The 21,673-nt window shown below is 34.1% G+C and overlaps 3 protein-coding genes across 3 annotated transcripts; all 3 read left to right on the top strand.

The window, feature by feature from the left end:
• The first annotated feature begins 10,496 nt into the window (after positions 1–10,496).
• Positions 10,497–12,355, top strand: LOC142518192 (uncharacterized). The gene is made up of 3 exons (XM_075620912.1): positions 10,497–10,798; positions 10,910–10,985; positions 11,106–12,355. The coding sequence occupies exons 1-3, from the start codon at positions 10,769–10,771 to the stop codon at positions 12,215–12,217; spliced, it is 1,218 nt and encodes a 405-aa protein (XP_075477027.1). The 5' UTR covers positions 10,497–10,768; the 3' UTR covers positions 12,218–12,355.
• A 462-nt stretch (positions 12,356–12,817) lies between these two features.
• Positions 12,818–16,709, top strand: LOC142518939 (signal peptidase complex subunit 3B-like). The gene is made up of 7 exons (XM_075621797.1): positions 12,818–12,934; positions 13,071–13,204; positions 13,309–13,356; positions 14,206–14,268; positions 15,292–15,345; positions 16,205–16,291; positions 16,374–16,709. Exons 2-7 carry the CDS (start codon positions 13,079–13,081, stop codon positions 16,497–16,499), a joined length of 504 nt encoding a protein of 167 aa, XP_075477912.1. The 5' UTR covers positions 12,818–12,934; positions 13,071–13,078; the 3' UTR covers positions 16,500–16,709.
• Positions 16,710–17,121: 412 nt separating this feature from the next.
• On the top strand, positions 17,122–21,673 carry LOC142518276 (cation/calcium exchanger 5). Its single transcript, XM_075621021.1, has 2 exons — positions 17,122–18,066; positions 20,827–21,673. The coding sequence occupies exons 1-2, from the start codon at positions 17,179–17,181 to the stop codon at positions 21,589–21,591; spliced, it is 1,653 nt and encodes a 550-aa protein (XP_075477136.1). The 5' UTR covers positions 17,122–17,178; the 3' UTR covers positions 21,592–21,673.

The raw sequence follows: 21,673 nt of genomic DNA, 5'->3' as shown, positions 1-21,673 counted from the left end.
GATTGAAATATAAAGGCGTAAGGATTTTCAACCCTTTTTCAGAAACCTTTTCTCAATTTTCTTTTCATTTCTTTGCTTCTGAAGAATGTAGTATTCGTGTATATATATATATATATATACATCCACGTACATGCAAGAGGACGAGTGGCTCAATGTGCATTATGCACGTCTCGCGCATATGCGCGACTAATATCGGCGCATATGCGCGAGACCTACTGGTCTCGTGGATAAGCTTCTCGGCAGCCGCGCTATATGCGCGAACTTATCCCGCGCATCCGCCGAGTCCTCTGGACATGACTTGACAGGCTCGCGATATGCGCGAGGTCTCTGCCAAGGCGCATATGCGCGCATTGTGCGCGCATCTGTGCCGCGCATCATGCGCGAGCGGCTACTGGTATGACATTTTCATGCATTATCTCGTATTTCTCGGTCCTGATCTTCAGTCATAATTCCTACAATATCCCCAAATTATTTCAGAAATGGATAAAATGCTCGGCCTTAAATTAATTTGAATAACCGATGTCATTTCCTTAATTAACAATTAATTAAGTCAAGACTTTCAATAAACTCCTGTGATGCATGGTTACGTAAATCGGACTCAAAAGCCTCATTATTATTTAAATCCTGTCTGAACTAATTAACTAATTAATTACATTAATTAAAGATTCTAAATATGCATGCCGACCTCTTTCGATCTTGATTTTCTTTTAATACATATATATTTGGGAGATCACCAAAATTTAAATAAAACATGTTTACTTCTTTTGACTGTCTTTAGCAGTCATGCTCTCAAAATTTCTATAAACTTTTATAAAATTTATTTATAAGCTTATCGATTGATCATATCAAACTTATTTCTTATAAATTCAACTAATTGAATTTATTATCTCAACGGGAACAAGTAAACCAGTGCTTGTGTGATCCTCAATGGTTCAGGGATACAGCTAGCCGTGGGTTCACAACTCTTTGTGATTCATGACATAATCCTTTATTCGGGCTTACCCTAGTCAGCCCCATTCTTTTCATCAACATCTTGATCAAGAATGTCAGAACTCATTTCTGATTGCACCCATCGATCATGGTAAGAGCGTCTAGTAGCATCGCCCCATGATCCCCTAGATATCACTGATAGTGCCTGCAAGAACCAGTCGATTATGATTAACGTAAAGTACGGTCCCTTCATCTCATATATATCGATCGAATCTGCAACCATTGGTTCATCGAGGGTTGCATTTTAATTCGATAACTATGTGATAACTATAAATAGTGGCACCGCATGTACTGTTGGAGAGCTCCTTCTCTAACGTACATCTCATACTCTGGCCAGAGATTCTACGCACTATTATTTCATCAGATCACATAGGATATCCATACTCGTAGGTGAGCGGTGAATCCCCGACTACAATGCATTGGCTCCTACATGTGTCGCAACTGTACCCAATCTCACCACCTGATGACTCTCTTGGAGCCGGTAAACGAGTCAAAGTACAGCCTTATCATATAGAGCCTCAGTGTTGTCTCGGGTCGTAAGGACTAATGGTGTACAATCATAATCACGGACTTATCCTCTCGATGAATGATAACCACTTGGAAAGTCCGAGGGAGGGTTGTTCGGTATAATCATCATATGACTACCTATCTGAATGTTTGGATATCTTCATGCCCTTACCAAGAAACGCGGTACACAACATCACAGATGCTAGTCTCGAGCTCAAGCGACCTTTATCCATGTTTTAGGCGGCTGAATCGACTAGGAACAGATTTAGATAATACAGTGTTTACAAATGAGTTTCAACATCGAATTATGATTCATTTGTATTAAAGTATAATCAAGGTCTTTATTTATGTTGTTCATATTGGTATACAGATAAAGAAATAACAAACAATGAAATATTAAATTATATTAAAATAAAAATTTTTTATTACAACTGAGTCAATAAATTCCTTAGCCAATAGTTGACTTACAGGACATCTACTCTACCATTTTTTTACTTATTTCTTTGTTTGAGATTGAGAATAGAATACCCCAATGGAACTCTGTGAAATTTACGCACATTTTATAAAAAAAAAAAAAAATAGAAAACTGGATTCAATTTCTGAAAATTAAACCTGAATTTCCGTAGTATTATAGATATAAATGGCAATGCAAGATTCTGACAAGATGGGAACCAGACAACCGTGAAGAATGTGGTGGTGCATAGGGAAACAAATGCTAATGCATAAAGAAATTGGTAAAAGGCAGTGAAATGTAGCTGTCAGTTGTCAGAATACAGTGCCTTCAGAAATGTACAACTCCGTGTTGTACATTTTTTTAACTCGACAAACTTTTTTTGTTTCTTTAATCGGTCAATGAATCGAAAACTAGCTTAGCTAGTGGTAAATGCATCGTCCTTCGTACCAACTACCAACACAAGGTCGTACTTAAAAATAACGGAGAGTAAATCAAACGAACCCACGAATCTTTGTACGTGAGACAGATCAATCTTACAATATTCACAATAAAAATTAATACTCTTCGGTATAGTTTGGTACACATGATATGATAAACATGTGATATATAATATAATGATTAGTTAAGGATAAATAAGATGTAGGATATTATATTTAATGTTTGGTATGATTTTTAATAAGAGTGATTAAATTTATATATTAGATTGTAACGACAAAATTAACCTTTTCATAATAGATTTTATAATTTCAAAGTTGTTGTTTGAGTTCATATTTTTTATCTGTTCATGCGCCGATAGTGCTTGCATGATTTATTTATTTTTACCTAATTTTATATATTATATAATATGATAATTGATCCCTTGATTTTGTGAGTCAAGTCAAATATCAATTTTTAAGGTTAATCGAGTGATACTAATAATTTTATTGATATTTATAAAAATTATTTATATAATTATCTCGAATTCATTTATATAATTATCATATTATATAATATAAAAATAAATAAAAATATTTTTTTGATTTTAATTTCTAACTACTAGCATAGATTTATAAAAATCATTTATAAATTGAGGGAAATTAAGTCATTTGTAGAGTATTTTATCATTAAATTAAAATTATGACACCTAATAGAAGGGACATTTTATCTTTCTAAAAAATTATTTATCAAGGGCCCATGATATTATCATTGGCTTTTTAAAAAGGTACCAAACATGGGATAAATAGGATTATTTATCAATCCCTCCCTTATCCCATGTATCAAACTATGTCTTAGCATACAAAGTAATAATTTTTCATGGATGAACCAAATAAGAGATCTGTATCACAAAATACGACCCGTGAGATCGTCTCATACAAGTTTTTGCCTAATTATATTGTTAAATTTTGTTATTATATTATGAGATTTTATATTTAATTTATAACGAGATTTTGATAAAGAAAATTTTTTAATTGAATTTTTTATATTACAAAATTGATTTTACGTAATAGCATTTCTCATTTTCACATGCACACTTTTTCTCAACTACTATCGAATTTAATATCAAGGTCCCAAAGCTTTGACCTCATTTAAGCATTTTTTTTTCTTCAAATTAATTATTTATCCTCGCCGTGCAACATTTTTTTTCCTCGCTTTTGTCAAATTTCGATTCGGCTTTCGGTTTTCCAAATTCTTAATCCAAAATCGGATAATTTAATTTCGGTTAGGATCGTTTTTTATATCACGGTTTAGTTAATTTAGTTTGTTTTTACGGTTTAATAAATAAAATTAAATACTAAATTAATTTCTATGTTTTAGGATAAGTTGATAGTGAATATTTGAATATTCTTTTTATAATGCCTAAAAATATAAAGATTTGATAAGATTCGATAAATTTTTTCTTAGTGCACACCCTAATATGATCTATGACAAAAATTTATGTGAAGGGGTCTCACGGATCGTATTTTATATGTGACATATCTCTTATTTGGTTCATCCATGAAAAAATGTTATTTTTTATGCTAAGAATATTAATTTTTATTGTGAATATCAGTAGGGTTGATCTGTCTCATAGATAAAGATTCGTGAGACCATCTCACAATAGACCTACTCATTATCCATATTCAACTATGAATAATATAAGAATCGAAAAAAAGAAACAAGATGTCATTTTTCAAAGTGAAGATGAAATATAAAAAAGAAAATAAAAAAGACAAGACTCTAAATTTATCTTTTTTTATGGTAACATGTATGTATATGAATTCGATATATTTTAAAAAATAAAATCTCAACAAATAATTTAATTTAATCTTACATTCTTTTTAATGATAAACATATTATATAATAAGATTTTTGACAAAGTGACTAATTTAAATAATAAAAAAATGACACTTTTACTACGCAGTGCCAAGAAGTGGCTGAAGAGTGTTCAGACAGAAATATATTTAAAATTGTTGAAAATAAAATATTTGAATGTTGAAAAATGTAATAGTTGAATATTTGAAAATTGAAAATAAGAGTTGTAAATATTGAAAATAATGTGATGATGTATGTAATGATGAATTTATTTTTGAATTATTTGTAAAAAATTATATAAATAGCCTCACCATTTGTGAAGAAATTCACAATTGAGTTGAGAGAAAAATATTATAAAGTGCGTAGTTTGATAATTTTGAGAGTTTAAGATTTTTACTTTTTACCATAAATTTTTACTTTTTCATAACACGTTATCAGCACGAAGCTCTAAAAGTCCTCCATATTTTTCCAAGCTCCAAAACAGAAGAAAAAGGTAACAAAAGTAATAATATTTATTTTACTGTTTATTTATTTATTGTGTATCTATTTAATATATAATATAATGTTATTCAAAAATAATAAAAATAAATTTTTCAAAAACTTGTTATAAATCATGGGATGATGTTAAGACGACATCTCACACTCTCGGTAAGGGATACGACAAGTATAAAAGCCTATAAGGTTTTTAAACAAAATAACTTATGACACCTCATTATAATAATGTGATATGATATACATAATTATTTAAACATGACTAATATTATATACATCATATTATTACCATAAAATTATATAAATACATACATTTATTTTTTTGTACACCAACGGTCATAAACGGCTAGTTTTTGCCCTATAAATATGATCTCACAAACACATTCAATCACTCAAACTTTCTCTTCTTCTCTAACAATTATTCTTCACCAAATTTTCGAAGAAAAAAAGATGGCTTTCTCGAGGTTATTTTTAATTATTTTGGTTATCATACTCAAGAGTCTTGTATTTATCGGAGAATATCCTCCTCGTGTGTTTTTTTTATTTTTACGAATGCTTGTACTTGTTGTTTATCAATTACTTTGTATTGCAATATTCATTAACTAATAAAATGCATTGTAATTTTTTTAGTACCACTATGTCAAACTTGACAAAGCTCGAATTCATTGCTCTTGATATTACGGGGAAAAATTATATGCCATGGACTCTCGATGTAGAAATGCATATTGAGTCATTGGGTCTAAATGAGACCATAAAAGAAAATGACATATCGACATCACAAGAAAAGGCAAAAGCCATGATATTTTTGCGTCGACATCTCGACGAGGGATTAAAATGTGAATATCTAATTGAAAAAAATTTCATGGCTTTGTGGAAGGGATTAAAAGAAAGATTTGAACATATAAGGGAAGTTATACTTCCGACCGCCCGTGATGAATGAAATATGTTAAGATTCCAAGATTTTAAGAAAGTAAGTGATTACAATTCAGCGATGTATCGAATAATCTTGCAGCTAAAATTTTGTGGACATGAGGTTACAGAATCGAAAATGCTTGAAAAAACATTTTCCACGTTTCACGCATCAAATAACTCTACAGCAACAATATAGAGTGCGTGTGTTTGCGAGATATTCTGAACTCATCGCCTGTCTTCTTGTGGCGGAAAAGAACAACGAGCTGCTAATGAGAAATCATTAGTATCGACCCACTGGATCAACAGCATTTCCTGAAGTAAATGTTGTAAGTAAAAATGAATTTAAATTTGGAAACCAAAATCAAAGTTATAGACAAGATTTTGATCGAGGACGAAATCGAGGTCGTGGTCGTGGTCGTGGAGGTGGACGTGGATGTGGAAGTGCTCGTGGTCATGGACGCGGCCGTGATTTTGAAAATAATAGAGATAGTTACTTCTATAACTCATCTTTAAAGAGCGTCCCAAACCATCCACTGAAAAGGCATCATGAGAATACGAGTGTTAATGAGAATCACTCAAAAAGATTTGAAAGCTCTTGTTTTAGATGTGGTACTCCAGGACATTGATCCCGTATTTGTCGAGCTCCTGAGCACATTTGTAAACTTTATAAAAAATCAATAAAGGAAAAAGAAAAGGAGACCAAGTTCACTGAACACAATGAACATTTGAGTGATTCAACTCATTTTGATGTCGGAGATTTTCTGATTGATTTTTCGGACAATAATCAATTTGCTGGTGGTATAAATATGTAAAATATTTTTATGTACTCGTACGATAATGTTTTATCATGTGTTATATTTTTATATATACATTGTATTGTATTTTATTTTTATAAATGTATTGTCAGTAATTTTATTTCATTACATATTTTTTTGAAGTTCAAATATGGAAAATGCTATGAACAAAGCTGAAGTTTGCACTACCTGATATTGGTACAACGCACACTATCCTCCGAGATAAAAGATATTTTTTGGAACTAAAACCAACAAAAAAAAATGGTGAATACAATATCAGGTCCTGTAGACTTGATTAAAGGTTGTGAGAAAGCACAATTTTTGTTACCTAATGGTGCAAAATTTTTGATCAATGATGCTTTGTATTCACCACAATCGAAAATAAATTTGTTGAGTTTTAATGATATATATTCTCATGGGTATGATACTCAAACAATGAATGAAGGAAATGAGAAATATATGTGTCTTATCACATATAAATCAGGAAAGAAATATATGATTGAAAAACTACCGATACTCCCTACTGGATTGCATTATACACATATAAGTCCCATTGAATCAAACATGGTAGTTCATAATTATTCAATATTAACAAATTGGCATGATCGATTGTGACATCCTGGTTTAACAATGATGCGAAGAATTATATAAAATACACATGGTCATCCACTGAAAGACCAGAAGATCTTTCAAAATAATAAGTTTCAATGTAAAGCATGTTCTCTTGGAAAACTTATAATAAGACCATCACCAGCCAAAGTCCAAAGTGAATCACCAATGTTTCTTGAACGTATTCAGGGTGATATTTGTGGACCAATTCATCCACCATGTGGACCATTTAGATATTTTATGGTATTGATTGATGCCTCCAGCAGATGGTCACGTGTATGTTTATTGTCAACTCGAAATGTTGCATTTGCAAGATTACTTGCTCAAATAATAAAATTGAGGAATCAATTTCCCGAATACAATCAAGAAAATTATACTTGATAATGCTGGTGAATTTACTTCCCAGACTTTCAATTATTATTGTATATTATGGGAATCATTGTTGAGCATCATGTTGCTTATGTACATATACAGAATGGATTGGCTTAATCATTGATTAAACTGTCTGCAAATGATTGCTAGACCAATGATTATGAAAACACAGCTCCCTATTTCTATACGGGGACATGCAATTTTACATGTGGCTTCATTAATTCGCATCAGATCAAGTGCATATCATAAATACTCCCCATTGCAGCTTGCATTTGGTAAAGAACCAGACATTTCTCATCTGACAATTTTTGGATGTATGATGTATGTGCCTATTGCACTACCACAACGAAAAAAAATGGGACCTCAAAGAAAGATTGTAATTTATATCGGTTATGATAGTCCATCAATCATTCTATATCTTGAACCTCAGACAGGTGGCGTGTTCACATCACGTTTTGGTGATTGTCATTTTAATGAGGAAATTTTCCCAATGTTAGGGGGAGATAAGAAACATACCGAAAAAAAAATTAAATGGTATGCATCATCATTGTTACATCTGGATCCAAGAACAAAACAATGTGAAGAAGATGTACAGCAAATTTTGCAATTGCAAAGAATAGCAAATCAAATACCAGATGCATTTACAGATGCAAAAAAGGGTAACTAAATCATATATACATGTTGTAAATGCTCTTGCTCGAATTGAAATTCCAAAGAAACAAATTGAAAAAACTCATGATGTCGTAAAACGCCTGAAGCGTAGAAGGCCAGTCGGTTCCAAGGATAAAAATCCTCGAAAAATAAAATTCATAGAGAAACACGATGATCACAAAATAGATAATGATGTTCCTGATGAAACACATGATGATGAAAATGTTCTGTCAGAACCACAAACTGACGAGAATCGTGAAATATCTATCAATTATATTAATACTGGAAAAATATGGAATCGAAAAGATATAGAAGAAATTGATGATATGTTTTCTTATAATGTGGAAATCGACATAAAAAATGATAATGAAGATCATGAACCAAAATCTTTTGGTGAATGTAAAAATCGGCAGGAATTGGATAAAATGAAAAGATGCCATCCATGTTGAATTGGATTCGCTAAATAAACGCAATGTTTTTGGACCTATTGTCCTTACACCTGAAGGTGTAAAACCTGTTGGATACAAATAGGTTTTTATTCGAAAGCGAAATGAGAAAAATGAAATAGTAAGATATAAAGCTCGACTTGTTGCACAAGGTTTTTCTCAAAGGCCTGGAATTGATTATGAAGAAACGTATTCTCTCGTGATGGATGCAATTACGTTTCGGTATTTGATTAGCTTGGCGGTATCTGAAAATTTAGAAATGCGTCTTATGGATGTTGTTACAGCTTACTTATATGGATCACTTGATAGTAATATATATATATGAAAATCCCTGAAGGATTTAAGATGCCTGAAGCACAAAGTTCAAAACCCAGAGAATGTTATTCTGTGAAATTACAAAGATCATTATATAGGTTAAAACAATCCGGCCGAATGTGATATAATCGGCTAAGTGATCACTTGATGGAAAAAAGATATGTAAATAATTCAATATGTCCTTGTGTTTTCATTAAGAAAACAACATCCAGATGCGTAATTATTGCTGTATATGTTGATGATTTAAACATTATTGGAACGAACAAGGAAATTCAAGCAGTTGTGTCATACTTGAAGGAAGAATTTGAAATGAAGGATCTTGGAGAAACCAAATATTGTCTGGGTTTACAAATTGAACAAAAAGAATGTGGAATATTTGTTTACCAGACAAATTATAAAGAAAAGATTGTTAAACGTTTTAATATGGATAAATCAAATCCTTTAAGTACTCCAATGGTTGTTAGATCATTAAACATAGAAAAGGATTCATTCCGTCTATGTGAAGATGATGAAGATATTCTTGGTCCAGAAGTACCATATCTAAGTGTTATCGGTGCCCTTATGTATCTTACAAATTGTACAAGGCTTGATATATCTTTTGCCGTAAATTTATTGGCAAGATTTAGCACATATCTAACAAAGAGACACTGGAACGGAATTAAACATATATTCCGTTATCTACGAGGAACGACAGACTTGGGACTTTTGTATTCAAAAGATGCTAATCCAAGTATAATTGGTTATGCCGATGCTGGATACTTATCTGATCCACACAAGACACGTTCTCAAACTGGATATGTATTTACTCGTGGTGGCACTGCAATTTCTTGGCGTTCACAGAAACAAACACTCGTAACAACTTCATCAAATCATGCCGAGATTATTGCACTACATGAAGCAAACCGTGAATGTGTGTGGTTAAAATCAATGAGCCAACATATCCAAATCTCATGCGGATTGTCATTCGACGAGAAGCCTGTGATACTATATGAAGATAATGCTGCATGTGTTGCTCAAATGAAAGAATGATATATAAAGAGCGACAGAACTAAACATATTCCTCCTAAGTTCTTCGCATTCACCAAGGAGCTTGAGAAGAATAAATATATTGATGTTCGTCACATTCAATCAAGTGAAAACTCATCAGATCTCTTCACAAAGGCATTTCTTACGACAATATTCAGAAATCACATATATAATATTGGGATGCGCAATCTACGAAATTTGTGAAGAATTGTTCGTGTCAACATGAGGAGAGTTTACGTGACTGCACTCTTTTTCCCTTACTATGGTTTTTATCCCAATGAGTTTTTCCTATTAAAGTTTTTAACGAGGCAGTACAAAAACACGTAATGAAGACATCATCATATCATGATCATCATCACAAGGGGGAGTGTTGAAAATAAAAGATTTGAATGTTGAAAAGTAATAGTTGAATATTTGAATATTGAAAATAAGAGTTGTAAAAATTGAAAATTAGTGTGTGATGATGTATGTAATGATGAATTTATTTTTGGATTATTTGTAAAGAAATTCTATAAATAGCCTCATCATTTGTGAAAAAATTACAATTGAGTTGAGAGAAAAATATTATAAAATGTATAGTTTGATAATTTTGAAAGTTTGAAATTTTTACTTTTTACCATTGAATTTTTTTTTTTATAATAAAAATGTGTTTTTCGTTTGTTTTGGAGACGATATTTTAAAATTCTTGCGACCGCCTTCTTAGCTCTGTGTAAACCTATTCCACCTTTGTTTGCTCACTGCGAAAGAGAGTGGCCGACTACAAAATCAAGCGAGGAAATAGTCGGTTACTGATCTTGTTAAAGCCCGGCTTCTCTTTTGCAGGATCATGATATTATAAATATATACTAACTTCTCAGATTCTTCGTTCCTTTGTTGTTAAGCTTTTTGTAATCTCTTTTTCTTCCTGTTTTGTGGTCCAAAGATCAGTAATGAATAAGCAAGATATGTTGAAGGTTCAGGTAATTAAGGGGTTTCTTTACTTCAAGATTTGTGAACAGCCCACTTGGGGTAATTGTCTGGTTTTTGTTTCTGTTAATGATTTAGTTGTGTTGGTTTGTTTTCAATTGCAGACTTGTGTTCTTAGAGTAAATATACACTGTGAAGGCTGTAAGGATAAGGTCAAGAAGAAGCTGCAACAGGTTCAGGGTAAGTTGTGGGGTTCAGCTGGTGTTTGTTAAGAAATCGAGTTTTAGTTTGTCTCGTGTGTTTTTCTTTAGTGTTCTGTTCAAAAATATGGATCAAAGATTTAATTTTTTATCTTTTCAGGAGTGTATAAGGTAAATATTGATGTGGAGAAAGGACAAGTTTTTGTTTCTGGGAATGTTGATCCAGCAGTTCTCATAGAGAAACTTGAGAAATCAGGCAAACATGCCGAGTTCTTGGGTGTACAAAATAGACAGAATCCCGCAAATTTTCTCAACAATATCCGCTTTGAAAACCCGAGTAATGGGGGCAAAGATAATAGATCTCAAAAGGGTGGCAAAGATCAACAGAAAATTGGTCATCAGCAGCAGAATATTAAAGGTTGGAAAGATATGAAATTTCTGGGTAAAGGTAATAATAAATCTGGCAAGTTCAATTTGTCCGAAGATGATTCTGATGATGATGATTTTGACGATGAATTTGACGATGATTCGGATGAGGAATCCGTTACTGGTCATCAAGTATCTAATAAAGTTTCAAATGGCGGCCATTCGAAGGGCAAGAATGGAGCTAAAAATGGCAAGAAAGGTGGCGGATTCGACTTTCTGAAGGGTATGTTGGGTAAAACTGGGGCTAAAGATGGCGGTCGGAAGAACGGTGGTAAGATTAAGGCAGAGAAGGGAGATCAAGATCAAGTGGGTGGTAAAAAAGGTGGTAAAAAAGTAGGATTTGTGGTCGGAAATGGTAAATCTGGTGCGAAAAACGGCAAGAATGATGGGAAAAACAATGATAGCTGGGGCAAGAAAGGGGGTGAGAAATTTGACGCGGTTCCAAAAATGGACAATAAACACCAAGGATTCAAGGAGTTCAATGCAAATCATAAAGGGTTGAATGGTGGAAATGTAGGCATGATGCCTAACTATCCGATGGGTAATTTCCCTGCCCCTGCGCATATGGGGAATTTTCCTGGCGCGGCACAATGGCGACCACCGGCGGCGGATCACTTCGGCCTGGGAAATGGGAATCCTTATAACCAACAGCAACAACAATACATGGCTCAGATGATGATGATGAATCAGCAACGGCCGAATGGGAACGATATGTACCATCCGACGATGATGTTCAATCGGCCTGTGCACCCGGGGATGAACTACGGGCCTCCTCCACCTCCGGCAAACGATAAATTCACCCATATTTTCAGTGATGAGAACACTGATAGTTGCACTGTCATGTGAAAGTAGTCTTGCTTTAGTTAATTTTGTTTTGTTGTGTTCCTTTTTTGTTTTCCTATGTTTACTTTGTGACATTTTTCTGTAGCTCAGTGCAAATTTGTGGTAGTGTTAATCAAGTATTGCCTTTCCTTTTTATGTTCACACGAGCTTTCTTCCTCGTCGCCAAAATCGCATTTTGAGATCAATCTTGATATCAGTAGATTGGTCAAATTTATGGTTTATTTGGTTTGAATTCCGAGAATTTAATATTGTTCTACACGATACCGCAACTGCACAATCCATGTTTGGAGTGAGAGGGGACTTTGCTTTCTGGCTGGGCTGTCTGTCTTAATTCGTTCCGATTTTCGAAAAATAAATTATTAATTTTTCAAATATTTTTTTACCAAATTCTAAAGAAAAACTTTAGAAAATATAAATTATTTTATTTTAAAAAAAATAAATGGATTTTGTAATAAAATAATAGTGAGAATCATAAATATTTGGTTACTGCGTGGAATGTGAAATATTTTAATATTATAATGATATATTTGATTGATGACGTGGATTAATGAGCCCATTCTTATAATTAAAGATAAAAGAGTTCAGCCCAATAGCATGGAAATAATTGCTTAAGTTGGGCCCAGCCCATATAGTCACCATTTTTCTCTCGTTCGAGTCTTCTCAAGCCTGCACTCGTCGTCCGATCGGTTTCAGTCTCCGCCAACACCTACGATTCACAAGGTAAAAAGATTCATTGTCGCTTCAGAACAAATGTTGCGAGATTTCAAGAGTCTGACGATTTTCTATTCCTTTTTATTTGATTCTACTCAAGATTTACCTTTATTTTTTCTTTCTCCGATTATGTATACTCAATCAGGGACAAAAATGCACTCTTTTGGGTACAGAGCTAATGCTTTGCTAACGTTCGCCATCACCATTCTCGCTTTGATGTGCGCTATGGACTCTGTATCTGACAATTTTAATTCGCCGACCCCCACCTCTGAAGTTCAGGTATATATAATTGTATGCATAAATATGTTTAATTGTTGATAATTGTTAATTCGCCCCTTTTTGATAATGTTGTTCATTTCGATTTTTTTACTTGTGAGTTTTAGGTTTTGAATATTAATTGGTTCCAGAAGAAACCCGATGGAGACGAGGAGGTAAGTCAGGCTATTGGGACGGCTTTTATTTGTTTATTTTGTGTGTCCGATATTCTGGGAGTTCCGCTTGTATATTAGCATATGAACTATGTTAATTTTCCCTCATATTTATTTCATCATAATCTGTTTCTATTTTCCTGTTATTTTTGTACATTCTGGTCGCTACGTCAGTATATCTTGCACTCAAAGTTCGATTGTCGTTATGCATACTCTGACTTTACTCGATTTGTATTGCATGCATACATTTTCATTCTCTTGTTCTTCCTTTCCCGTGCAAAATTTCACCTTTGTACAAGTCAAAGTTTCTGTACTTGGACTTTTAATGTGTGTTACTTTTTATAACATTGAACTTTGGATCAAATTTACACTCTGTTAAAATGTTTTTCTTAATCCTAACTATAGGCCTTGTATCATTTCTAAAAGTCTTAGTTTATGATCATAGTTTCGAACGTAGTCGGAGTTGGAGGTGTTGATGATTAGCAAACGTGTCCTTAGGTTTGGTTAAGTATAAGGTGATAAAGCTTAAGGAGATGAAGCTTAAGGATTTTACTCTTCCTCACTCACTAGTCACTACCTCTAGCAAAGAAAAGTTATAAGGAAGTAACAGCTTGATTGAGAATTTTGTTTTCTTTCATCCCAGTCTCTTGCATATGTTTCTTTCCTTTTTGCAAACAAAACTTGGATTACTAGCTCTGTATTTTGACTAATGGATGGGGATTATCCTGATAAGTTAATGGTGCTTGTACAGAAAATAACTTGCAAAAGGTTTAGCAGTGCTTAATTTGCAAAGTCGTGGTCAATTTCTTGGAACATACCTGGTTGACTAATAAGGATTTTTGTATCATACAGGTCAGCCTGACATTGAATATATCTGCTAACTTGCAGTCATTATTTACATGGAATACAAAGCAGGTTTGTTGCTAACTTAGTATGTGGAATATTTTGTTGATTTTTGAACTTTGACTACCTATAGTTTGTTCACTTGATACTATTGGTGATATTCAATGTGGATAGTGAGGACTATTTGCTTTCTGTGAATAATCCATGATTTTCATGGGTTTGGCTTTTAACGTAGTCACAAAGATTGGTTTAGTAATGAGATGAAGTTCAAATAGTAGAACATTGTCATTGCCTATCCATCTGACTTTTATGGGCATAGTTTAGTTGTTGTCTGGTCGCTGGAAGTAACACACATGCAATGGAACATGCCACGTGGTTTGCTCAAGTAATTATTGATTGTAGGATATGCAATAAAAATATGGAAGGTTATGTTTTGCATCTCTCTTTCATGCTTATTCCAGGGCTCCTGTTTTAGGTAGTGACATATAGGGTGCAAGGACAGGCTTATGGGTGTGATCTGACCAGCTGTCCCAGCTCCTACTCAAATACCTGAAATAAAGTGTGTGCATCTACCTGTATCTCATTTTCCTTTTCGTTTTCAGCTAAAATAAATATATCTAGTATTTTAATGTTAAAAAATTTCCATTCCGTGCCTTTCCCTCCTTAGCATGAATGAAAATTCCCGGACCCATCATTAGTAAATTTTTCGAGCTTTATAGAAATTATTTTAAATTCTCCATTTTATGCATATCCATGGTATCTTCTTTTGTCTTCTGTTAGCCTTCATAAATTATCATAGTTCTCAGGCTGGAGCCTCGATGTTTCTTTTTTTATATGCTTTCTTGTATCTATATTATTCTTTTCGGTAAGTGTTAGTGTTGAAAATTCTTCTTTTACTTTCTTCAGCAAATTTTGACTTTTTATGTTAACACACAATTTTTAACTATTTCATATGTAAAATATCTCACGTAGGAAGTTCATAAAAAATGGATATGAACATAATGTCAACTGTCAGATGCTAGAATTTTGGATTTATGAGCTCTTGATGGCATTTAAGTTCATTTAATGTGACAACATCTCTTCTTGAATTTGCAGGTCTTTGTATTTTTAGCTGCTGAATATGAAACACCAAAGAATTCGCTGAATCAGGTGTATACCAATTCATGAGTTTTTTTTAATTCTTACAGAATTCATTATGCTGTTAATTCTCTCTCTCAAATCTACTGTATGTAATCTGCTCATGGTTTGATCACTGTAGAAATTAGTGGCCTAACTGAAATGTCTTCTTGTTACCAGAGTATTTCTTGCACTTGAGACATATACTCTGCAGATATCTCTATGCTATTGTTCTGTTATGGCCTTGTAATAACATGGTTCTTATTATGGTCTATTTAGAATTTCAAGAATGAAAGCATCACAGAAGCAAGCACATATGTTATCTGAAGACTAGTCCTTGGATTTGTTAAAATTGTTTCTAGATGTACTTTATCGATAAACTATTTGATGCTTGGGCACTCTTAGACTTGGGTAAAAGGATTTTGACTTTCTTTCCAGTTTGTCCTCAGCACATAGATGGGGAGACTTCGTAACTGATCTATCTCATTTGAAAGATTTCAAAAACGAAATAAATGTAGGAGACAAAAAGATAAAGATGATGTGTGAATTGATTTGATACTGGAGAGATTGCGTAAAAGAAATAAATGTAGGAAACAAAAAGGAAAGATGATGTATGAATTGATTTGACACTGGATGGCATCTGGATTACTGAAATTGTTTCTCTGTTTGCCTCTGGACCACTCAGACCCTTCTAATATATATTCTTTATTTTAGTCGATTTATATTTCTCCATTTATTGGATAGAAAGAAAGTTGATGTCCAAACTAATGCATAGTATTCCCTAGACAATGTTTGTCTCGTTGTAAAACTCTATCAGGAGAGCTCGAGTACCTTAAAATATTGTATTTCTATGTGGGACGAATCTCTAAATGATTGGAATTCAATTTTGTAGGTGTCATTGTGGGACGGTATCATACCTTCCAAAGAACATGCAAAGTTTTGGATTCACACAACAAACAAATATCGTTTTATTGACCAAGTGAGTGACGTGTGTACCGTTTTATGCATTCATACCTAATCTTTTGATTCGGTCTTTTGATGCATATTCTCTTGTGGCGTAGGGGAGAAATCTACGAGGTAAAGAGTTCAACTTAACATTGCATTGGCATGTCATGCCGAAGACTGGAAAGATGTTTGTTGACAAAATAGTGATGAATGGCTACCGCTTACCTGAGGCGTATAGATAAAATAACTATCTTGTCTTGTGGCATTTTCTGTAATTTAGTGTTACGAGAGTTAAAGATACATGCGGGGGAGTAACAAATTCAGGAGTTTAAAAGGTGGTTTTATTCTCGTCTGTATTGAGAATATTGTTTTAACCATGGAAGATTTATAGAATTTGAGTTTAGATTCGCCACTCTACACTAAATCAGAAGAACTTGCGAATTGGCATCGAAGTTCAGACTCGCATTTTACAGTAAATTTGTAGAACTGGCCTCTATATGAAGGCTGAAAACTGTGTGCTTTAATGTTGTTATTTATGACTTACATGATCATAGGAAAATCTATGATCTTGGATGGGAGGGTTGAGGGCACTGCTATGTATTCTTCAGATAAATCTAGATTCTTTTTGCAAAAAATATGAAGTAAAGCTCTTAGAAATCGGAAAAAAAAACGGTCTCTCCTTTGTGTTTTGCATTCGACTTGCGAGATTAAAAAAATAATACTCTTACATTAAAAGTAATATTTTTTTATATATGACAAAAAAAAATCCGTCACACAGTAGTAATTTGTGAGATCCCTATTTTTTTATATTTTATTTGACTTGTAAAAATTATTATAAGGTTAAATAACAAATAATTAAATATACTGGAACACAAACAGCGTATAGGCAAGAAACAAGTAGTCCTCGGAAACTGGAATGGCATGGCCTTCAGCACCAGCTTTGTCCTTAACAACGCCGCAATCTCACTGATCCTCTTCAGTGCTCTCCTTTTCTTCCTTCTCCTCCCCCGCCCAGATCCTTCTATTCACCCCTCCACATCTTTCTTAGTCCACCGCAGGTCCCTCTCCGTCGCCTTAAATGCTACCTCAATCTGCTCGCCTTTCAATTTCACATCCTCCGATGGTCTCTTCGATTATCCCTCCTTCCATTTCTGCCTCTTTGCTAGCAACCCATTTTTCTCTGTTCCTTTCCTCGTTTTCATTCTTTTTATTCAGTTCTACATCCTGGTCAGAACGGCCCAAGATTACTTCTCCGTCGTCGTCACCAAGCTGGCCAAGCATCTGAAGCTCTCCCCTTCAATGGGCGCCGTCACGCTTTTAGCTCTCGGCAATGGGGCTCCCGATGTGTTTGCATCCGTGGCTGCTGTTAGGGGGGGACAAGCCAGAACTGGGTTTGGTGCTATTCTTTCTGCGGGGACTTTTGTCTCTGCTTTAGTAGTCGGTTGCGTCGCTATCTACGCTGCGCCCTTTGCCGTTGACCCCGCACCTTTCGTCAGGGATGTCTTGTTTTACTTGACTGCTGCATTATTTCTGTTCTACGTGTACTTGAGCGCTGAGATTTTTTTATGGCAAGCGGTTGGTTTTGTTGTATTCTACCTTTTCTTTGTTGGGATTGTGTTTTCCATGGATTTGGGATATGATAGTGGTAAGAAGATGAATATCTCCGTTGTTGAGGAGGTGCAGTTGGTCTCTAATAGAGAGACACTGAGCGGAGTGTTGGAGGAGTTAGATTGTGAAAATGGTGAAGTTACAAGCAGATTACAAATTAGAGGGGAGCCCAGGTTTGGCTTCTTGAAAGCCTTTGCAAAGGTATGCTTTCGTAATGGATCGAATTTTGTTCCAATACTAAAACATTAGTAATTTTAGTATTTAATTACTGCATGTGGGAGATGCTTGAGCTCAAAATTTAGTCCTAAAAACCTATGATCTCTTGTTCATTTCTTAAAAATTTATGTTCACTTATCAGTGCTGTAAAGTTATATGCATTTGTTGATGGATTCATGTGAATTTTGTAGTTAACCCTCTTTGTACGGAAGTCACAGTAACGCACTGCCAGATCAGTTACTGCTTCAGTATCTTGAAAGTGAAAGTATGAGCAAGACTAGAAACTTGCTTCTTTTTCTCATAATAAAAATTTAATGCTCGATTTTATCAGAACTCAGAAGAATGATAAATTTTATGTTCTTATATCATTATGATAATGTCAAAGTTCAAGAAATTTACTGAAAAGCCAGCATCTCCCTAACTTGTGCTGTCTTCCATTAAAAGTTAAAGCACAATAATATAATTGATTGTTTGTGTTATTTATTTAAATAAACAGCAGGATGGACATCTTTTTCTTTGTACATGTGGATCGTTTATTGCATACATGTAGCTTAAAAATATGCACAGAGAAATTTTACTCGGTGATATCATAATATTGTCAGAAAGTATAGCTTGCTATTGCTATTCCAAAGGATTATTTTCTAGGCAAGATTAACCTTAATAGTTATAAGAAATCACTTTGGATTATAAAAGAATTTAATTCTCAGTAGCAACTTGTGGAAGTATAAAGAGTTTCATGCTGTGTAGACTAATGTCACAATTTATTTTGCAATTGGAAGAGATGGTTAGCTTATACTTGTTAGCTTATACTTGAACTATGTGATCTATCTCAACCAAAAGATCACACTCTAAGTTGAATGGTATTAATTATTTGACCATGGGAGTGCCAATGGGGAGATGTCAGCTTATAGTAAATCGTGGTGGTTTCTTGTCCAGAGTGTACCATTGTTGATGAAATGAAAGCCTAGACATTTACTCCATATACCTTAAACTTAGTTTTGTCCAGTAATCAATTGTCCACGTGTAGGTGTGAATTGACAGTGTGATGGGATTGCCATTCTGAGCCGTTTTATAACTATTGGTTGCATCTAAATTAAGGATTTCTTCCGTGCATGTTATTTTATCCTATCAGTTCATAAAATTGTTAGGACTATTTGACATATATTTTGAAAGACTTTTTCAGTTAAACTTTACCCTTACCTTGCTAGGAATCGGTATACCACTTCACTTTTTCCTTATAATCACAATAATAAATCTGCTTTTGTATTAAACACCTCTTGAAATTCATATGCAGCTACTATCTCGAAATGATCTAGGAAATTGCTACAAAAATATTATCAATTTTTTTTAGTTTATTTAAGTTGAAAGCCCGACCAAGTACTACCATTATTCTGGAGAAGATGCATTTATGATAAAACGTAATTGAAGTGCTGGAAAATTGTAATCATCTCCCTTTTGTCCACTTCTGTTATGATTTGAGGGATTACTGGAGGCTAGATGATTTTAAAATTTTGAAAGTCTTGAGGATATGTTGGTGTTTATCTTTTTGGATGCCACGTTTTTTCCTTTTAACAAAAGCAGGATGAGGAATCAGTTTCTATCTTTGCTGTAGTAGCTATTACATTTGTCTTGTCCTGAACAATAGAGGTAATCGGGAGTCGCTACTGCATTTCTCTGTTACTGAGACTTTTTGTCAAAGCATGCTATTGTACCAAAAAACTATATGTTTTAAGTCCAAATCGTACGTTTCGGCTGTTATGCCATTTAAGCAGTTCTTACCTATTGCCCCTTCAACCCATGGGACTTGAACTCACGACGTCGTCTTGGATTACAATTATTGAATTGCATGTTGTACCATCAAAAGTCATAGTAATTAGCAATGGTGTAACTCGAAAGTTTAAATCACACGACATACGAAGCATTATATTTCAAGTAAGTGACATAAGCAGCCAGATAGGATAGTAAGGCAATTGCTTACCCACAATAAGCAAATATTCGAAAGGGATGGTTGAATAAACCATTCTAGAATTTTTGAAGTGTTTGTAATTTGAAAATAAAAAAGATTGAGCTTTTGAAATTTCTTGAGTTGAAAAAACCAAATATCTTGATTATCTAGGCTGAAACAATTGGGCAGGTTTTGAAACTAGCTTTTATGATCTGCAGAAGAGTTTCAATTATTAACATTTAGGAGGCTGAAAATGATTTGATTTGGAAGAATGAGGAATGAAATATGATGTAACAAATAGTAAATAAGATGATTGGTTGGGAGACAAATATAAAATCTGTATGTAGAAATATTTGCTCGTGGGACATGTCGCATACCCGACCCAAATCTGAATTATCCGGTCCAATTCCCACATTATTATTGGTGCCCAAAGGAAAATCTTTAATCATTCAAAGTCTTGAGATAGAGTTTACTTTGTTTTACATTGAATGAGCCAAGTTAAAATCATTTCCTTTTTATGCTGCTACATAATATGTTTTATTTTACTTTTTCGTCGGATAATAGATGATTGATAAACATAAAGAGGGGCATATATTATATCGAATAAAATACCTTGATTTGATGAGCTAATCCCTTTCTCAAGAAGTGTGAATAATCTTATCACCTAATTTCACACACTCCCTGATGCTATATCAAGCTAAGTTGGATTTTTTCTAAATCTGTTGTTTTTATCATAATTAAACCTCTTATAATGTGTACTGACCATTTTAGTTTGATTAAATATTCTTTGTTTTGTACAGATGTCACTGGCATGGGAAATTCCTGTGTCAATACTTCTAAAACTCACCATCCCTCAGACTTCACCAGCTGAATGGAGCAGATTTTATCAATCTGCCAATATTGCTCTTTGTCCACTTGTGGTTTTATACTCTTGCAAATCATTTATGCCTTTTGACCACCCGATTATCTTTCTTCTTCCGAACACTCATCTACCTCTTTGGTTTGTTGTCTTTTGTGGAAGCTTCTCTTTAGCTATTCTTCATTACACAGTCCAAAAAGAAGCTCCGAAATCCCAGCAAATGCTGGCGGTGGTGGTTGCTTTTATCATGAGCGTGTTCTGGATTTCCACCACAGCAGGTGAATTGCTCAACTGCCTGGAGGCTCTTGGTGTACTTCTAAAATTGCCTGCTTCACTTCTTGGGTTGACAGTTCTTGCCTGGGGAAATTCTGTCGGTGATCTTGTTGCTGATGTAGCGGTAGCTAAAGCTGGGCAGCCGGCTATGGCTATGGCTGGATGCTTTGCCGGGCCGATGTTTAATATGCTTTTTGGACTCGGAACTGGTCTAGTGATACAGACTGCTACTGTATTTCCCGAGGCTTATGAGCTTCATTTCCACACGAGTATTGTAGTGGCATTTGTTTTCTTGATCTTGAGCTTGATGGGATCTTTGTTAGTGGTAACTTGGAGCAGATTTCGAGTGCCTAGATTCTGGGGTTTCTGCCTTGTTGGCCTCTACATTGTTTTCATGGTTCTGAGTCTAGTTATTGCAACATTCTCTTTTTGAGGAAAGTGAGAGAATAGCTGCTGCGAAAAAGTACCACGTTGTACGGTGTGAATTACTGATATGATTTGGCCATTACATTCCA

The sequence above is a fragment of the Primulina tabacum genome, chromosome 11, assembly GCF_025594145.1.
Source record: "Primulina tabacum isolate GXHZ01 chromosome 11, ASM2559414v2, whole genome shotgun sequence".
NCBI lineage: Eukaryota > Viridiplantae > Streptophyta > Magnoliopsida > Lamiales > Gesneriaceae > Primulina > Primulina tabacum.
Note: the sequence above shows the minus strand (reverse complement) of the source record. Positions and strands in the feature narration are given on the sequence as shown.